Raw genomic sequence first — 16,751 nt, forward strand, 5'->3', positions numbered from 1 at the left:
CTCATTACATAATGCTGAGATGCCTGTCAGCCGCGATGCAACACATTCAGGGCCGGGGTGCCCTGCATGGCTCAGTCCCTCACCCTGGCTGGCCTGACTCAGTCAGCAGCCAGGGTGCTGAATTGGGTGTTGCAGCACCTGGTGCCTGTTCTTCCACTCTAGCAGCAGCACTTCCAGAGGCTGTGGCACAGAGAATCGCTTTACGGCTTTGTGTTCATGAAACACACAGACAGGAACTAGGAAGCTCACTCAGCTTGCTGGTTTCTCTATGGAGGTGCGTGAGTGCAAAGAGGTTAGGTCGGTGTAACATAAGACCGGCATTTAAAAGCAGAGCAGAGGTACTTTTTAAAAAAAGCTTGCCCCCTGCCTCTCCTGCTTGGAGCCATTTGAACAGAGGAAAACATAGCTTAATTTTCGTCAGTCAGAATCTTGTAGAAAGAATCAATCAGCACGTACGCATATAAGGTGCTGTGCAGAACGCAGGTTTGGAGATGCATTTAAAAATTGATACCAAGTATATTTGGTCAACCACTACACTGCATTAACTGATGACTTCTGCCTTTTGAATGAAAGGTAAAGTCAAGGGAAATGTTGACATTCCAGTGAATCTGTTCCTTTGGGCAATGGCTTTATAGGTCAGCAAGGTCAAGTCAACTTAGCCCAACATTTCAGGGATCAGGGTGTAATAAAGTCTGGTCTGCTCAATGGACGTTGCGCCACTGTTTCCATTTGATATTGTATATGTACATATAAATGTTGTGTGCACACAGTATGTCAATACAGATGCTGGGTGCATTTGTGTATGAGGGAGAGTGTATACAAGCATATGTGTTTACTTTTGTGTCTGAATGAATGATAAATAATGCATTGTTTGTATGTTCTGATTGAATTAAGTTTGTGAATGTTATGTTGTGTCACTTGGTGCATGGCAGGCCAGCTAGAGATGTCTGGGGACCCAATTGAATTTTAAAGATGGGCCACCAGTCTTATGAGCGTTATAACAGAGCGTCAGCAATGGACTCTTGTGGTGTAGTAGTCTAGTGTTATCCCTCAGGGATTTAGGTTGTTTGACATCGGTACAAAATCATGGCGAAATTGACCATAGTCGTTTTCGCTGCAAATACGTTTTTACCTCGGTACAAAAAACCAAACCCATGTCCCCCCAAACCGCCAGTACACCGATAAACCTCCACTCCCCTACTTACCCTTTCTCCATCCGCCATTTCTCCTGTACCCAGCAGCGTCAGATCCATCCATCTAACGTGGTTCGAATCTGACGCTGCAGGGTCCCTTTTTCTTATTTTTTTTTTTTTTTTTGTTGGGTCGCCTGCCACCAATGCTGAGGAAGAGGGAGACACAGCTGTAACTGCCAAAGTCAAAAATATCCAACATGGGGAGTGGGGGACACCACCACAATTGCAGCCCTTAATGTTTGGTAGACACCACCACAATTGCAGCCCTTAATGTTTGGGCTTCGAACTAATAGTGGTGACCAAATTCAGTCAAATATACCATTCCACCAAATTTTATCGAACAATTTGGCCAAAAAGATCCCTAAGAGCCGCCACCTCCCTCCCTCCCTCCAAACCACCCCTGCCCTCCCCCCAACATTTTCAGCAAAGTTACTCCACTGGGAACAGAGTTTATAGGAAGAAAGGGGGAGGGTTATATTTTACATGACTCAAACCCTTCCCCTTCCAAAGGGGACAACATAAGAAAACAAAAACTGAATTGGGCTTCCCCAAAAAAGCTTTGGTAGACCAGTTTTTCAGTTTGCAGTATGAAGCGAGACACAGTATCAAACGCATTAATCTACAGGCATGAGATTGCATGTCAGCCACGTTGCATCTAGTCCATCTTGGCATCCACACATCCTGGCAATACTCTGGTTATCTGATGGTAACCATGAGTTGCAAAGCATTAAGTACCTCCAGCCAATGCATGCATGAATATATTGGCAGTGCCCTTGACATCGTCTATCGGTAAAGGAACTCTGACATCTACTTTATTTAGCATGGTCACTGAACTTCTCTCTGACAGAAACATGCTATAACATACAAGACAGGATGAATGTGCAAATCCTATGTTGCTCTTGATCTACACATTCAATGTGACACACACTGGGACTATTTGTGATCGTATGGAACTTGATACCCTGATGAGCAAGCAAGATATGTGAAGCATATGGGGGCCGGGGAATTAACTTGCAAAGAACAAACACGACTACATCTGCAAGGTTATCAAACACTTTAGGGCAAAATAGCATATATCACATTTAACTGTAACCCCATTCATGAACCTACTGCTATGTGAATTGCCACCGAGCTGGACTGATCAGGGACTACTCCGCTTGGATGAACTTCAATATCTGGAATGAAAGTCTGCTATATACTCCCACAGATGTATACGTTTTTCACATTTCCTAGCCCCAGGCCTAGCCTCTTAGGGACAGGCATGGATCCAAAAGATGGCTGAATCCATTAATTTCTTCCTACAGTCCTCTGTGACTGCACTGCAAGCATATATCAGGAACAGTTATGTGTGTTTTTTAACAAGGTCACTTTCCTCGTTTCCCTAAATTCCGTTGAATTTATTGTTTATTTGGGGGTGGGGGATGAAGTGTCACCTCCCCCCCCCCCCCCGACTCCCAAACAAATATATGCAAAAAAAGCTTGCAGTGATAAATGCACGCGTAATGTGCCATATGATCAGGAACAACATCTACATCCCTAATAGAACAACCAACATAAATTGCCAGCTCAATATTGTCATTTTTAACCTTAATGTCTTTATATGTCAGAACCAGGGTATTATTGCAATGAGAGACTTAATCGGACAAATTGATTTATTTGTATTAGACACAATTCATTAAAACAATAACTTCACATAAAATACAACAATAAATATAATTTGCAAAAACCTGCACATCTAATTAAACGCCACTGGCCCAACAAAAAAAGATTTAAAAAATCAAATTTAAATTTACATGCACTGGCTCCAATACAAATAACTGCATTAAACAAAGTGCTGCATGGCTAGACGTCCATTGCAATAAACATCAACATTGTCTGCAGCCATGCGCAGAAAGTCCTCCTGTTTCTTATGCAGCCCTACTTCAAGAAGAAGCAATACAAAATGAAGGCTAGTTAACAAGAGTGTCATTACGATTTCCAGTATACTACTAAGACACAAATAGCATATTCCTTCTCAGTTTCAATGGTAGTTTAATATAAATTGCCAATCTGTAGAGATTCTGCAGATCTTCCAGCATAAACTAGTGTGGCACAGCTTCTCTAAAATAGGCACACAATGTCCTGCAACGAGAAGTTGGTAATAGCCAACTATTCCTAAGCAAGGAATAGAAGGGGCAGATCAAGATGAAAAGGGTGCATTCTGTGACTGCACTGCGGTAACACTTGGTCTTGCCCTGCAGGGGAAGTTGGTTGAGTAATCTGGGTAGCCTGACTTCTAGGTACAGGATTTATAATTGAGTCCAAGTAATGTCGACCTGGACATCCTGGCCGCTTGTGAATGCCTAGTCGCTGAATATATAGCTGTACAATCCTCTGAATGCTCAGTCTATTTGTCCTGTAGCACTGTGGCTTTTAAAAAATACTCTCCTCAGAAAGGGACTGTGTCGGAAAATTTAATTTATAGCCCGGCCACAGTTTCATCCAAACCCGAATCCCAGTTTACAAGGTAGTTAATTTAGCCATTCCATATGCAATTAATTATGGGTCAAAATAATTGCCACAGATCTGTTCAGGCCAACAATGTATTTAACAAATTGTTTTTCAATTGAACTCCACTGTGTTTAAACCACACACTTCCACCCCGTACAACAATTGTGCCACAGAACTAAATTCTGGTTTGCAAGATATACACCACGTTTTGAATGCCCAGCCACCCAAGGCAGATTAGATGAGAAGCAAACGCCTAAATAAACAAATGTGGAGACCAGCTACAAGGGTTCGTTGTTGAACAGGTAAGAGTTTTCTCACTAGCCCACCACCATTACTTTGGATTTGCCCGTTTTAATGGTCAAGTCCAGTTTTTTTATGCAAGGTCAAAATTCGAACAAAAGCTTGGTCAAGGGCATTTCTGTCTTGGCATCAGGGGGTGAAACAACCTTTTGCTCTCATCCAATGTTGTCTGCTGTAATTCTAAATCCACGCCATTTCAATAGGAAATACGAGGGCCCATAATCATAATTTTGACGCACAACATATGTAACCGCAAAGGATTGGTGTGTTGACCACGCGACCCACACTTTACACAGGCCATATTCTCACAGTATAAGGCCAACGTACATGAAGGCACCCCATGTTGTTTAATACTTGCCACAAATGGGATCTAGATACAAAGTATAGTGGTTTGCTGCTTAGCAAAAGGTTCTTGGCCATAGCCATTTATAAAATAAGGTGAACAAGTGATAGTATTATAGGAAACAAAGCCTTCACCTAATATGAATTTTAGTAAAGGTTATTCTACAAAGAAATTGTTCTGTTGGTGTTGGGTAGATTGTGTAAAGCGTCAGGAATCTGTTCTTGAAGGCTGTAACCACGCAATCCGCCTAAATATAATAGTGCACCAAAACCAAGCAATGGGTGCGCTCAGTAAGTTAAATCACAAAAAAAGGATTTCGATTACCAGAGATTCAGCTGACAGTAATATTTTACACTGAAACAGTCAACCTTCTCCTTCATCTACCATGTTCCAAAGTACCAACTAGTGCACGTGCAAATGGTTCACCCCATTTAGGCTTTGTTTAGGCCAAAACATTAATCTTCACAAACATTTGTACAGAACCCAAACCTACATGCATAGTATAATTAGATTAATTAATTGGTCACATATGATGCACCTATCTCATAAGGATGCTTAGATTTCACCTACTGAGCGCCCCCAGGCCATTGGTTTTGGTGCTCTATAAAATAAGGCATTTCTCAACTGTACGTTTGTATTTTTTTTTTTATTTAAATTGAACTTTGTGAAGTGACTATCGTATTCTTGAATGACCAGTCCAATACTTTGTCCTGAAACCTTGCCAAAACAAGTCAACATTTGAATTAATCGGGGTGATGTACAACAATTTCAAACTTGTCCCCTTTCCTTTCTTATTCATTGGTATCTCCCCCAACAACTTTTTGCATGTGTCAGGGACTATCAGATTTGCAGATATATTATTGAAATTATTCAACAAAACTTGGGACCATATAAAGGGATCTAATGTGTTGGCATCCTGTCGGGACCAGGTGCTTTCCCTCTTCCTCGTCCCAATACTTACCTTTGAGTTGTACCAAAGCAGAAACAGGAAGGATGCCCATGCCCACCACAAAGACAAACACCAAGGGTAATGCGAAACCAACCCAACACCAATGTATTCAAGGTACTGCAGAAAGAAGGCAGGCAGGCCAAAGACTCCCACTACAACATCAACCAGACACAGCCCCCAGAACCCCCACGACAAAGGAAGTAAACTAGAACCTATCCATGTTCCACTGGTAATGTTTAATGAAGGTGCCAGGATATCCCAGGTGACAGCCTGAAGATGTACAACGGCACCCCCACCGCCTCACCAAAGAGGCTGACACCCCTCTCATGGGCCAACCCTGGATCCGCCGAGTAGGGACGAGGTCCGTGGATTTATAGGCCTGCAGAATCAACGACTTAATCCACCGACTTATCGTAGGAGTGGAAGCCCAGCGGCCACAGTCCCCTGAGCCAAAGGTGACCAAGAGGTGATCAGTCAGATGAAAGGACCCTGTCCGAGAAAGATGCTGCAAAACCGCCTTCTTTACATCCATACAATTCCAGGCCTCCTCCACAGGAGAGGAAGGAACAGGAAGGAAGGGTTGAAAAACCACCTCCTGGGACCAATGGAACCAAGAGGAGACTTTAGGAACAAATGAAGGACCCACCTCGACTCCAGAACTGCCTCCTGTACCACCAGAAATGGAGGCCTGCCCAAAAGTGCCCCAATCTCCCTCAAACGCCTAGCTGAAGTAATTGCAATCAAAAGGTAGCCTTTAACCACTCTCCAGGAGTTCAAGGGGAGGCCTCTGCAACATAGACAGGACCAAGAGAAGGTCCCAAGGGGGACAAGAGAAGCTGTGGTATTATCTGTCTGAACCAGAACAGCATTCCCCTGGATCGAAGGCCTGAAGACCACCAAGGCCCTCAGGATGGCAGCCAGCTCCTTCCAATTGGAGGACCTCATACTGGCCTGGAGAGTTCACCTCACCTGATTAGACAAGTCCTGGAGAGTGGCCCCCCATCACAGACCACTGGCATCGGTAGTAAGAATGATCAGCAAGTCTGGGGACAAGGCCACACCGTTACGGAGATGAGACCTGACCAACCACCAACAAAGAAACTGTTGAAGGGATGGAGTGACTGGTATCAAAGACTTGTACTGTAGATATGCCGGGCACCAATGGGACAGAAGATGCAGTAAGCCATGTGACCCTGGAGATGCAACAGTTCCCTGGCCGTAGCCCAGTTCTTGCACAAAAGACACTGGAACAGAGTCTGGAGGCATTGTCCAACGGGAGCAGAATTGGGCACCAATGAACTACAGAGACTGAGAAGAAGACAAGTGAGACTTCGGGATATTGTATAAAAAGCCCCACCTGGCCTGAAACCCAGCAGACAATCCGAAGATGGGACAACACCTGGATCTGGGGCCCGGCCATGACCAACCAGTTGTCCATGAAGGGGTACACCTGGTTCCTGGCCATTTGCAACAACGCCACCGGGGGAGGCAACCGCCTCGTGAAGACTTGCGGAGCAGATTTGAAATCTAAGAGGAGAATACAAACTGATAATGTTCCTGTCCAATGGTGAACCACAGGAAGCATTGATGGCTCTGGAAGATCAGGACACGGTAATATGGGTTCGGTAGGTTGAGGGAAACCAATCCCCTCTCGCAGCATGGTTAGGATGACACACTGCACAGTCTCCATCTTGAAGCGTTGTTTCTGTACAAAAGCATTCAGGACCACAGATTGGTGAACTGTCAAGCCAGGTGTCAGAGGCCAAGAGGTCCCAGACCTGTGAAAAGTGATACTGCTGCCCTCCCACTGGTCAAATGAGATGATTAGGACTGCGGAGGCTGCAGAGGGGATCTGCGAGGATGGAACAGGCCCCGGAAACTGGCTTCTTGCTATCCGTCTGGGGGCAAGGAGCGCGGGACCTCAGGGGTGGCCTAGATCCACCTGTGGATGCAGGCACAGACTTCTTCCTCAATTTGTCTGCATGCTTATTCACCTTAAAGACTTGGTGAACCTTAAGTTCAGTGCATCACCAAACAACTTCCGACCAACAAATGGAAGCTTTAAAGCTGTGGGTTTCTGGAACCCCTCCAGCTTCCAATCCTGAAGACACAAATTTTGCCTACCAGAGAAGGCTGTGTTCATGGCCACAGCAGCACACCTGCACCCTGTTATGGAAAAGGTCTGACATGAGCTTGGTCTGCCTCTGCATGTCCGACAGGAGCAGGGGGGCTCTCTTCGAGACATCATCCAGAGACTGCCGCAGCATCCTAAAACCCACCAACATTGAGTCGGCGACATAGGACCCATAGGTGCTGGACCGCAAGGCCAGATGAGATCCCATGTAGGACTTCTTAAGAGCAGAATTTTTAAAGCAGAATCCACCTTCCTGTCCACCGGTTCCTGGACAGCCACTTCCTTTGCTGACATGGAGGAACGGCCCACCAGGCTAGCCAGAATGTCATCCACCTCCTCTGTTGTGGGCAGCCAGGACTCCTCACCCCCAACTCGGAGAGGTTACAATTTGGCCATCAAAGGAAGGCCAAGCTTGGAGGGAATGCTTATACTGGCGAATCCTCGACTCCAAAGCCTGCTCCACCACCAATGGCTCCTGAAACCCCACAGACTGGTATATCTGGACCAGCACCAGTTGGACCTCATCCAGGTGGCCTCCTCATCCTCAGAAAAGGCGGACCCAGTCACATGAGAAGAGGTGCAGCAGGATGAAGAAGAAACCGGGCCAGGCTTAGATACCCCTCCCCCCCCCATGCCCAAGCCCAGCAGAACGGCTGCCCAGGAATTTCTTGAAAAGAAGCTTAAAGTCCTTCCTGGAAACCCCAGTATTGGCATCAGCCACCTTCCTCTGTCTAACGGACCTGGGGGAAGAGGAAGAGCTCAATTACACAGGCCTCAGTTTAGCAGCATGCTTCCCCATATCCACAAGCAGGCAGCGCAAGATGGCGCCCCGACCACCATTTAAAGCCCGGGAAGCAATGGGCGACGACCCCGTCACCGACCAATGAGTAAGCGTTACCAGGGTGAGCGGGGCCAAAGGCCTGGCAACGGGAGTGGCCCAGTCATGCCCCATGGAGTACCACCGAAAGGGTGACATGGGGAGCTGGAACACCTCGGAGGGCTGCGTGATTGAGCACAAGGCTGGAGGGTGTATGCCTGCCCTGCACCCACCCACCCCCCCCACTCCCGGTGCCCTATGTCGAACAGAGCAGCGTATTCCCAAGCCTGTCGGCCTGTAATCAAGGGGGAAGATCATGGAAGCCCTGCAACTGCCCCACCCCCAAAACAAACTCCCCAGCATCCCAGGACAGGGAACAGATCCCTCCCACTCCACCCCCCCAGCCCTGGGACTAGGCCATCAGTGCTGCATACATGGCCAGAGGCCAAACGGGCATGCCTCATCTGCCCGTGGACACAGGACCACCTGTGCAGGACCCCTCCGCCACTCAGGGGGCACGGCGGGCATCCTCCAGCTCAGCCAACATCGAAGCCCTGCTGTGGAGTTGCTGAGTGAGGCCACCAGATGTTGCTCCTCACATCACAGAGAAGATCCAGCAGTTCTGGCAGGACCAAAAGAATTTGGAGGTGGGTGAGGAGGTTATACCTCGGGGGCGGCGGGATGGAAGTGCCAGAGGAAGACAGCTTGAAAACGAGTTCTTGTGAGCACAGAACACACTCAGTTAAGTACTGGAAGAGGGATGTGGTGGTAATGCACATATATGCACGACACCATGAACAAGGTAACACTATGAAGCATAACTGTGCAGGTGCGTACTGCAGGGCAAAACATAATTTGCAAGGAATCCATGCAAATCAATAGAACTGACCAATAGGCATTTTATTGTGATATATCATCAAGGCAGGTCAATAATTGAAAGCACCAACGTTTTGCTGTTTACCACAGCTTACTCCTGGTAGTAGTAGGTGAGAAAGGACAAGCAGTTTATCGTTATTTGATCAACAACTACATTTCCCATGACCCTAGGCAATAAGAGTCATAGAAAACAGACTAAGACCATTTTTGTTTTATATTTTTTCCAAGTGCTAGTGCATGTGAATGCAATAAAGTGCATAGTAAAGAGGCAATAAATAAGTCCAGCGAGCTCAAGGACATGAACCAAATGACCACAAGAGCAACAATAAACTGTCTGGATCGAAATTCAGGTAATTCTGACCTCATTTGACCTAGATAAATCTCTGATCAATTAATATCCTCTTGTTCCACTAATGGAAAACTCCTAATAGCTTGACTGGAAGTATGCCAAAGAGCCGCTACTACAGTGATAGGCACAGAAATGCAAAAAATGTTGACAGAAATACAAAAAATAGTGTCAAAATAAAATAAATCCGAATTGGAGAACAACCAACAAGGAAACAATTTCTCAAAATTCAAATATGAAGCGCCAGGAGCTGGAGTTACAAAAACGCATAGCTACCTTTGCTAGTGTTAAGGCCCATTGGGATCTTCCTGTTGAACCGCATAATCAGGCTTGCTTCTAATCTGCGAAGGGTCAGTTCTCTATAACCTTTATGTGGATATGGTCTCACAAATGCTTGTCCCATCAATTTCACAAGTGTTTTGTCTTGATTGTGAAATTCTGAAAAATTGTTGCTACTGGATAGTTGTCATCATTCTATTTGATGGCACTTAGATGTTCAAGAATCCTTATTTTCACTTTTCATTTAGTATTGTCCATATATACTTTTTTACAAGGGCAAAAAAAGACCATAAACTACAAACTCTGAATTGCAGTCAATTCGAGGGGTAACGTGATGCGACCAATTTACGCTGCTGACTTTGACACTATTCCCTCCGATAAACTACAGGACCCACACGGGAAACAGCCAGTACGCTATTGGAACAAATTCATTTTCTTGGGGAATTCCAAACGGCTACTGGCATCTATGTCCCCAGTGTTTCTGCCCGGTCTGTAGTTGACTTGTGCTTTTCAATTCAGTAACGGCTTTAGATCAACATCTTGACACAATAGATGCAATGTTCATTAAGAACCTCATAGATCTGCTTAGCAGGCAAGCCTTAAGAGGTAAAGAACCTGACATTTTCTGTTTGAGAGGCCATCCTGTTCTCAGGTTTTAACAAGTCTTGCCTCCTATGTAAATTTGCTTTTTGGCTTTGATTAAGGTTTCTTTCGAATAACCTCTGTTCAAAAAAGTAATGCTCATACCCGTGAAAATAGATTCAATGTCGGATGCCTGAGAACAGTGCCTCTTAGCCCTGAGAAATTTTGCATATAGAATAGTGTTGCTGGTACTTGGAGGATGACCGGAACTAGCCTATAAAATAGTATTCCTGGCAGTCAGTAGGTTTATGATACATTCGGGTGTGGATTTGTCCCTCATTTATACACATTCTAAGATCCAGAAATTCGATATTAGTTGTACTGGCAGTCATAACAAAATTTAGATTGTCATTAAGGCATCAATTAAACAAATGAAGGTCACTGCTAGTCCCTTGCCAAATTACGAATAACTCCTCCATGAATCGAAGCAAGATAGCAATGTTCTTGTTCCATACGTTTTGTGGATGATAAAAAGCATAGAAATCCTCCCAGTAACTCATCAACAAATTCCCATGTGGAGGCGCACATTTCGGGCGCATGGCGGTGCCCAGTGATTGTAAATGGACACTGCCATTAAAGAGGAAGTAATTATGCTCCAGAATAGAAGCACCATTTCCAGATGCATAGTACTGTGCCTCACAGAAGTAGGCGACCAGTTCCGTTAAAAAAAAGTCAACTGCTTTAATCCCATCTGATGGTTGAATGTATATAATGACATGACAAAGATGAAATCATCCTCCCAGGTATATGCTGTAATCTGTTTGACATCCGCAGTGTCTTTAACAAAGGAGGGCAAACGGGTGACATGAGGAAGAAGTCAATAAAAGCGAACATCGGCTCTGTCAGGGAGCCAATAGAACGTCTCCACGGAGGTGTAAGACAATTCTTAAGAATTTTCGGGAGTAGGTACGATGTGGTAATAGTAGGATTTTTTCACTAGATGAAACTGGCATTCATCCTTTTTTTCGGGAATCTTTCCCCCATACCATTTGTTGAAGAGTTTTCAAAGACATTAGGAATCTGTCAATCGAATATTCATTTTTTTTTTTAAAAATGTATTAATTTATTTTACTAGCATAGATAGGAACGTTGCCCCAGCAAAAGTGGGGCTTATGGCAGAAGGACACACAATATTGGGTTTCTACAGTCCAATATCTTTAGAAAGAGCTTGGCTAAGAAGCAGGGGGTGGATGTTTTTGAATCCCTATTTTTTCGAAGGTGGGAGTAACAAACACTTAAAAAAAAAACAGTTGTAGAGCAACACTTCATCACGGTGTTGGTATGTGTGTGCATATATATATATATATATATATATGTGTGTGTCTATGTATACATGCAGGTGTGGAGTAACAGAGCACTGTACGTAGATGACCTACTCGTGCTGTTATGTGCAGGGAGAGGAGGCAAGCGAGTTTACTGAGATTGGTAAGAGGATCAAGGGCGGTGAGGTTCTGGAGGACAAGGGGTAGGATTGTGTAGAGGAATCGCTAATTTCTCTGCTGGGCCTTCAGGCCTTTTCTGAACTGAAGGGTGAAGGTAAATTGTGTTTAAGAATGGACTTCTGTCTGTGAATGGACTTTTCAGCCATAGTATCATTGCATCCCAGTCTATAAATGCATGCACGGTATGGTCCTTAGTCCTAGTGCACATGTAACTGCAAAATCACGTTTCCACAAAAAGCACACTGTTAAACCTCGGAAAGAAGCCCACCAAGTGTTTCAATTGATAGAATTGTTCCTTTTTTTTTCTTTTTAGGTGTCATTGCTGTTGTCATCTTCACCATCCTCTGCACCCTGGTGTTCTTAATTCGCTATATGTTCCGCCACAAAGGGACCTACCACACCAATGAGGCTAAAGGAGCAGAGTCGGCCGACAACGCAGACGCCGCCATCATGAACAATGATCAGAATTTCACAGAGACTATTGACGAGAGTAAAAAGGAATGGTTGATTTAGGTGCCGCATGGAAAGAGCATGCAGGGTGCAAGTGAATCCCAGGAGTGTGGAGAAAGCACTCCGCCTCAGACTTTTTAGCACCTCTTCAAAGTAATCGTGCAATTCAGCAAATAAGCAGCTGACGAAAGACAATGAGAATGTACAAAAAGCAACAAATTAACAAACTACTTTTTAATATTTATTTGCAGCTCAGTTGGACTCGGCCCATCTCTCTTTAAAGTCTCTCCACCTTCAAAGCGTCCACATTGGTAAAGAACTGTCAGTGACACCTGACTGCCTGCCATTTCTGTCTGTGTTAAGCATTAGCAAAATACTCCTCAGAATGTGAGGGCCAGTTTTCTAATATTTTTATAAGCCCTTCGATTGTTAATAAATCTGTCTGGAGGAGAGCTGTGAAACAGAAACGCACGCGTGTGTGTGCGCGCGTTCGCGTGCAAACACACATGCACACTTGTTTTCTGTATGCACACATGTTCGTAATCTTTCCACGCGTTCTGCAGGTTTTGTCATATGATTTGTAATTGCAGTGGATGCCAGGTGTGTGCAGACCTGTCGCACAATGATCTATGTGTGCGCTCACGTGTCCACACACGTTTTTTCCATGCACTCTGTAGTTTTGTGTTTTATCATTTGCTATGATAATTGATGCCTTGTGCAAGACTGCCACCCTGTACATTGCCAACTAATGCCTATCATTATTTTAAATGTCATGCACGTATGCCAAATTTCTGTGAGGTTGCATTTGACGGATGCAGAAGAGGTACCGCTTGTTTGTTTTGCCATGTGAAACGTGTGTTCCACATGGCACAGTATTTTGCTGGTACACCATGCCTTGTGTATTATTTGGAAGGGTAGAAACTTAAACTATTTTGATTACAAGACTCATTTTGTGTTTGTCTTTCGTTTCAACAGCAGTTCACTTGATCCTACATCCGAATGTTATTGTTATTTTGTAAGTTCAAACATGTATTACTCTAACAAATTAGAAGTAGACATTAAAATATATTGACTACTTGTATTCTTTCTCGAATATAATCATGCCATTTCGACACAGGTCTTACAACGTGTAGAAAATGTTTGTATGCTGCAACGCAAACCTTATTTTTTTCTACTATTAAAATGTTATGAGAGGCTTTTGTTTTAGGGCTAGGAAGTACACAATTAAAAGATTGTATTCCTTTTTCTTTGGAATTTCCAACAAATGCCATGTTTAGTGATTGGAGAGATGACAGGCAAAATGCAGAGTTTAACCATCAATTATTACATTTCAACTGTATTGTACTATAACAAAGAGCGCAAATGGGGAATGGAATAGCTATTTTAGACATACATGATGTCAGATACATCAACCGTCACAAGGGCCTTATTCGTGTATCGGGGACAATGGTGACAAACCCATTCATTCAGATATAGTATCTTCATCAGCAAACCAAAGTTTCCAAATTGATCTGTGGGAATGCACGCATTTCAAAGAGGTAGATTAGGGCGTCAGAAAAGTGACCGGTCTGCTCATTTTCCTACGTAATGCACCAATGTATCACATTATTTATTGTCCACATATCTTATTGCTTTTTGAGAGACCTATTCACGATTCCAAGGGCTGGAACGGGGGAGGGGAGCAATGGCCCGGTTCCCTTGTTATCCGCCCTTGCTAGGCTACCGGGCTGTTAACATTTGTTGCAGCCCTTGGAACACGGGATTAACTCCATATGAGAACCTCCTGGGATTGCTATAACAAAATTCCAAGGAGCTGCAAATGCGTGTGTGAAGATGAAGGCCATTGGAAGTCCCGGCCCTGGAAAAGAATTCTAAAAAAATCTTTCGTCACCTACAATTCTATGCGTTTTTAACAGCAATTGTCTTCAGCACAGATATTATATAGCAGATTGTGTGTATCCCGTTTGTTTCACCGAATGTGGAGGGTGGGCAGACCACTGTTCACCCCCACCGCCTTCAAACCATTCTGCCCAGCACAACCATGGTGTTTTTAAAAGGAAAATGTTTTATTGAGATTGTATTCAGTGATTTTACAAGAATATTCTGCATGGAATAATTTGTGCAGTGGATATTTGGCTGTAAGATTACTGGATACCATCGTCTTCTACTACTCCCTAAGAGCACTCCAAGTCCACTGTGTTACTCAAAACACCCAGAATTGCTTTTTCAGCCAAATAACCTACCCTTAATAGCATCTAATGCACACATTCATACATTTTCCTCCCTTTGTGTTGTTGGTTTCAGACCCCCCCCCACACACAATACTATTGCTGTGAGAGAACATTAACTAGTTGGATGTGGGCAGTGATGTAGGAGCCATGTTTTTCTCTAGCACGGGCTTCTGCACATGCTCTAGGCAGCAGGCATGGGGCAAGCTGCTGTCTTTATTTGCTTAATCCCATCTGTGGTGCTGATCTTCCAAGAAGGGAGAATCTCCATGAAAATGTTCTCTCATTGCCCTTAATGGGTTTAGGGTTATCATGGACCCATCAGTGTACCTTGTATGGAGATTCTATAGTTCATTGTTAGCACTGTGTTAGGGGCCGTAGGTGACCAAAATGCTTCTTTTGGGCTAGGACATGTGTAGGCCCGAGCTGCCAGGGCACAAATCCCTATATTTGTTCTGAAAACATTGCTTAACATATCTGAACACTACAACAATTCCAAATTAAGTAAAAATCCCTTCTGTTCATCCCTTTCCTCCTCTGCTGGAGAATAGCACTACTTCTGTATCCAACATTTAAGCTGCTCTCTAGGAATTGTCCATGGGATCCGCAACTGAGGGATAAAGATCAGTGTATGTCAGCATGCGATCTGCAACCCTCAGGAAGGCGTTGTATGAAAGACAGTACCAATATTGTCCTCGCTTCATGCAATGTGCCAGAAAATGCATACACTGGGGAAAGGTATTGACCAGTGACTTTGCTCTTCCCCATTACAAGAATTGTGCACAACACGAGACCTGACACTTGACTAGCAGGATACATTTGAAGGCATTACAAGCTTACAAATGATCCTGATAATGGTTTGCACCAGGTATAAAGTGGCACACCAAATGCCTGCCCATACGTCTTATGCCTGATGCGTCCTCCCAACATAACCTCCAGGTATCTGCATTGTGCATTTCTGCTTGTACTGTCTGCATAGTGGTTCTAACTTCTCAGGCATGTGGACACGCTGCAGCCACACACCAGGTAAAATATGCAGGACTGTAATGTTACAGATTCACATAGCTGAAGCTGAGAGCGAGGGTCTGAGTGAAGACACTGTCCTGCACGGGAATGTAGAATCCCAACATTCCAAACAAAAGGGGAGCATTTACAAAAACACAAAGCCCTCTGCACAACCCACCAATACTGCACTCCAATTGAAAAATAAACTGCCATCAAATCTTTCTTCATCAATGATATCAGCATGATCTTCCTACACAAAGAGACCAACGACATAACTGAGCACACACTACACATTCCTTCTCGGAACACCAGAACTACTTGGATAACTTGCAAGACACTCGCTATGGAAGACCTCACTGCCCACGCTAGCATCCCTCAAGGCCATATCAAACACAGATGACATCCTCCCAGCCATTGTACACCTGATCCTTTTGACTGAAGCAATTCTCCCTTATCTGACAATCGACAGCTCCCCCAAACCAAGGCACCTTCCCCTCGACCCTCAAGACCAGGCCAATCCTCAAGAAACCAACACTGGACCCTGAAGACCTCGGCATCTACCACCCCATCACCTATCTTTCCTTCCTAGGTATGACCTTTGAGAAAGCTGTAGCCTATGTGCTGGTAGGTTGTAGAAATTGGCTTGGGAAATGGGTGTGAATGTAGAGAGAGCTGTTAGGGAGGATGGGGAAAGGGTTGGGTTCAAGAGAAGGCAGGGGGTAGAGGGAGCGGTCAGCTAGTTCTGCAGTGATGCTGTGATGGTGTGATGTCTTTCAAGCGCAGTGTTATGAAAAAGGTTGGATAGCTCATTGCAGAACGCTTTGTAATAGGGGAGAAGGGGTTGGTGTAAGATCCCATGTTTCTGTGCTGCAGGAATTGAAGATGAGCCCGCTAACCTCTCCCCAACCATCCGGTCTGAGGAGATTGAATACTCACTTCTGACTGGACAGTCTGGGGGTTGGAGAGTGGACACGAAAACAAGCTGTCAGATCCTCCTCCTACTCTCTGCTCAGATCTGGAATTAAAGAACTCTGTTTCTTCTGGAGGTGATCTACAAGTAAACCCGCCACATGTTAGCTTTGCAGTGAATCTTCTCTAGAATGTACTGTTCTACACGTCCTTCACCCCTTTACCTGATTGCCTTCCTTTCTCTCTGGAAGGTTGTTGATTCTTGTTCTTAAAAATTAAGTTTTCTAAATTTCTTTTATCCTGCGTTACTGCTCTCTCTCTTGATATTTACTTAGAGAAAAAACAATG

General features: G+C 44.4%; 1 protein-coding gene and 1 long non-coding RNA gene across 4 annotated transcripts in view; one reads left to right on the forward strand and one right to left on the reverse strand.

The window, feature by feature from the left end:
* Positions 1–13,342, forward strand: part of CNTNAP2 (contactin associated protein 2) — a 3,301,953-nt gene extending 3,288,611 nt beyond the window's left edge. For all 3 annotated transcript variants that reach the window (XM_069648309.1, XM_069648308.1, XM_069648310.1), the window contains exon 24: positions 12,125–13,342. In XM_069648309.1, coding sequence (XP_069504410.1) covers positions 12,125–12,324 — 200 coding nt within the window. In that variant the 3' untranslated portion in view covers positions 12,325–13,342. The remainder of the gene's footprint in view (positions 1–12,124) is intronic.
* LOC138569888 (uncharacterized) overlaps positions 1–16,751 on the reverse strand; it is a 173,290-nt gene that overhangs the window by 46,161 nt on the left and 110,378 nt on the right. The gene's annotated exons all lie outside the window — the stretch shown is intronic.

Source organism: Ambystoma mexicanum, chromosome 2q (assembly GCF_040938575.1).
Source record: "Ambystoma mexicanum isolate Mex_15411 chromosome 2q, UKY_AmexF1_1, whole genome shotgun sequence".
Classification (NCBI taxonomy): domain Eukaryota; kingdom Metazoa; phylum Chordata; class Amphibia; order Caudata; family Ambystomatidae; genus Ambystoma; species Ambystoma mexicanum.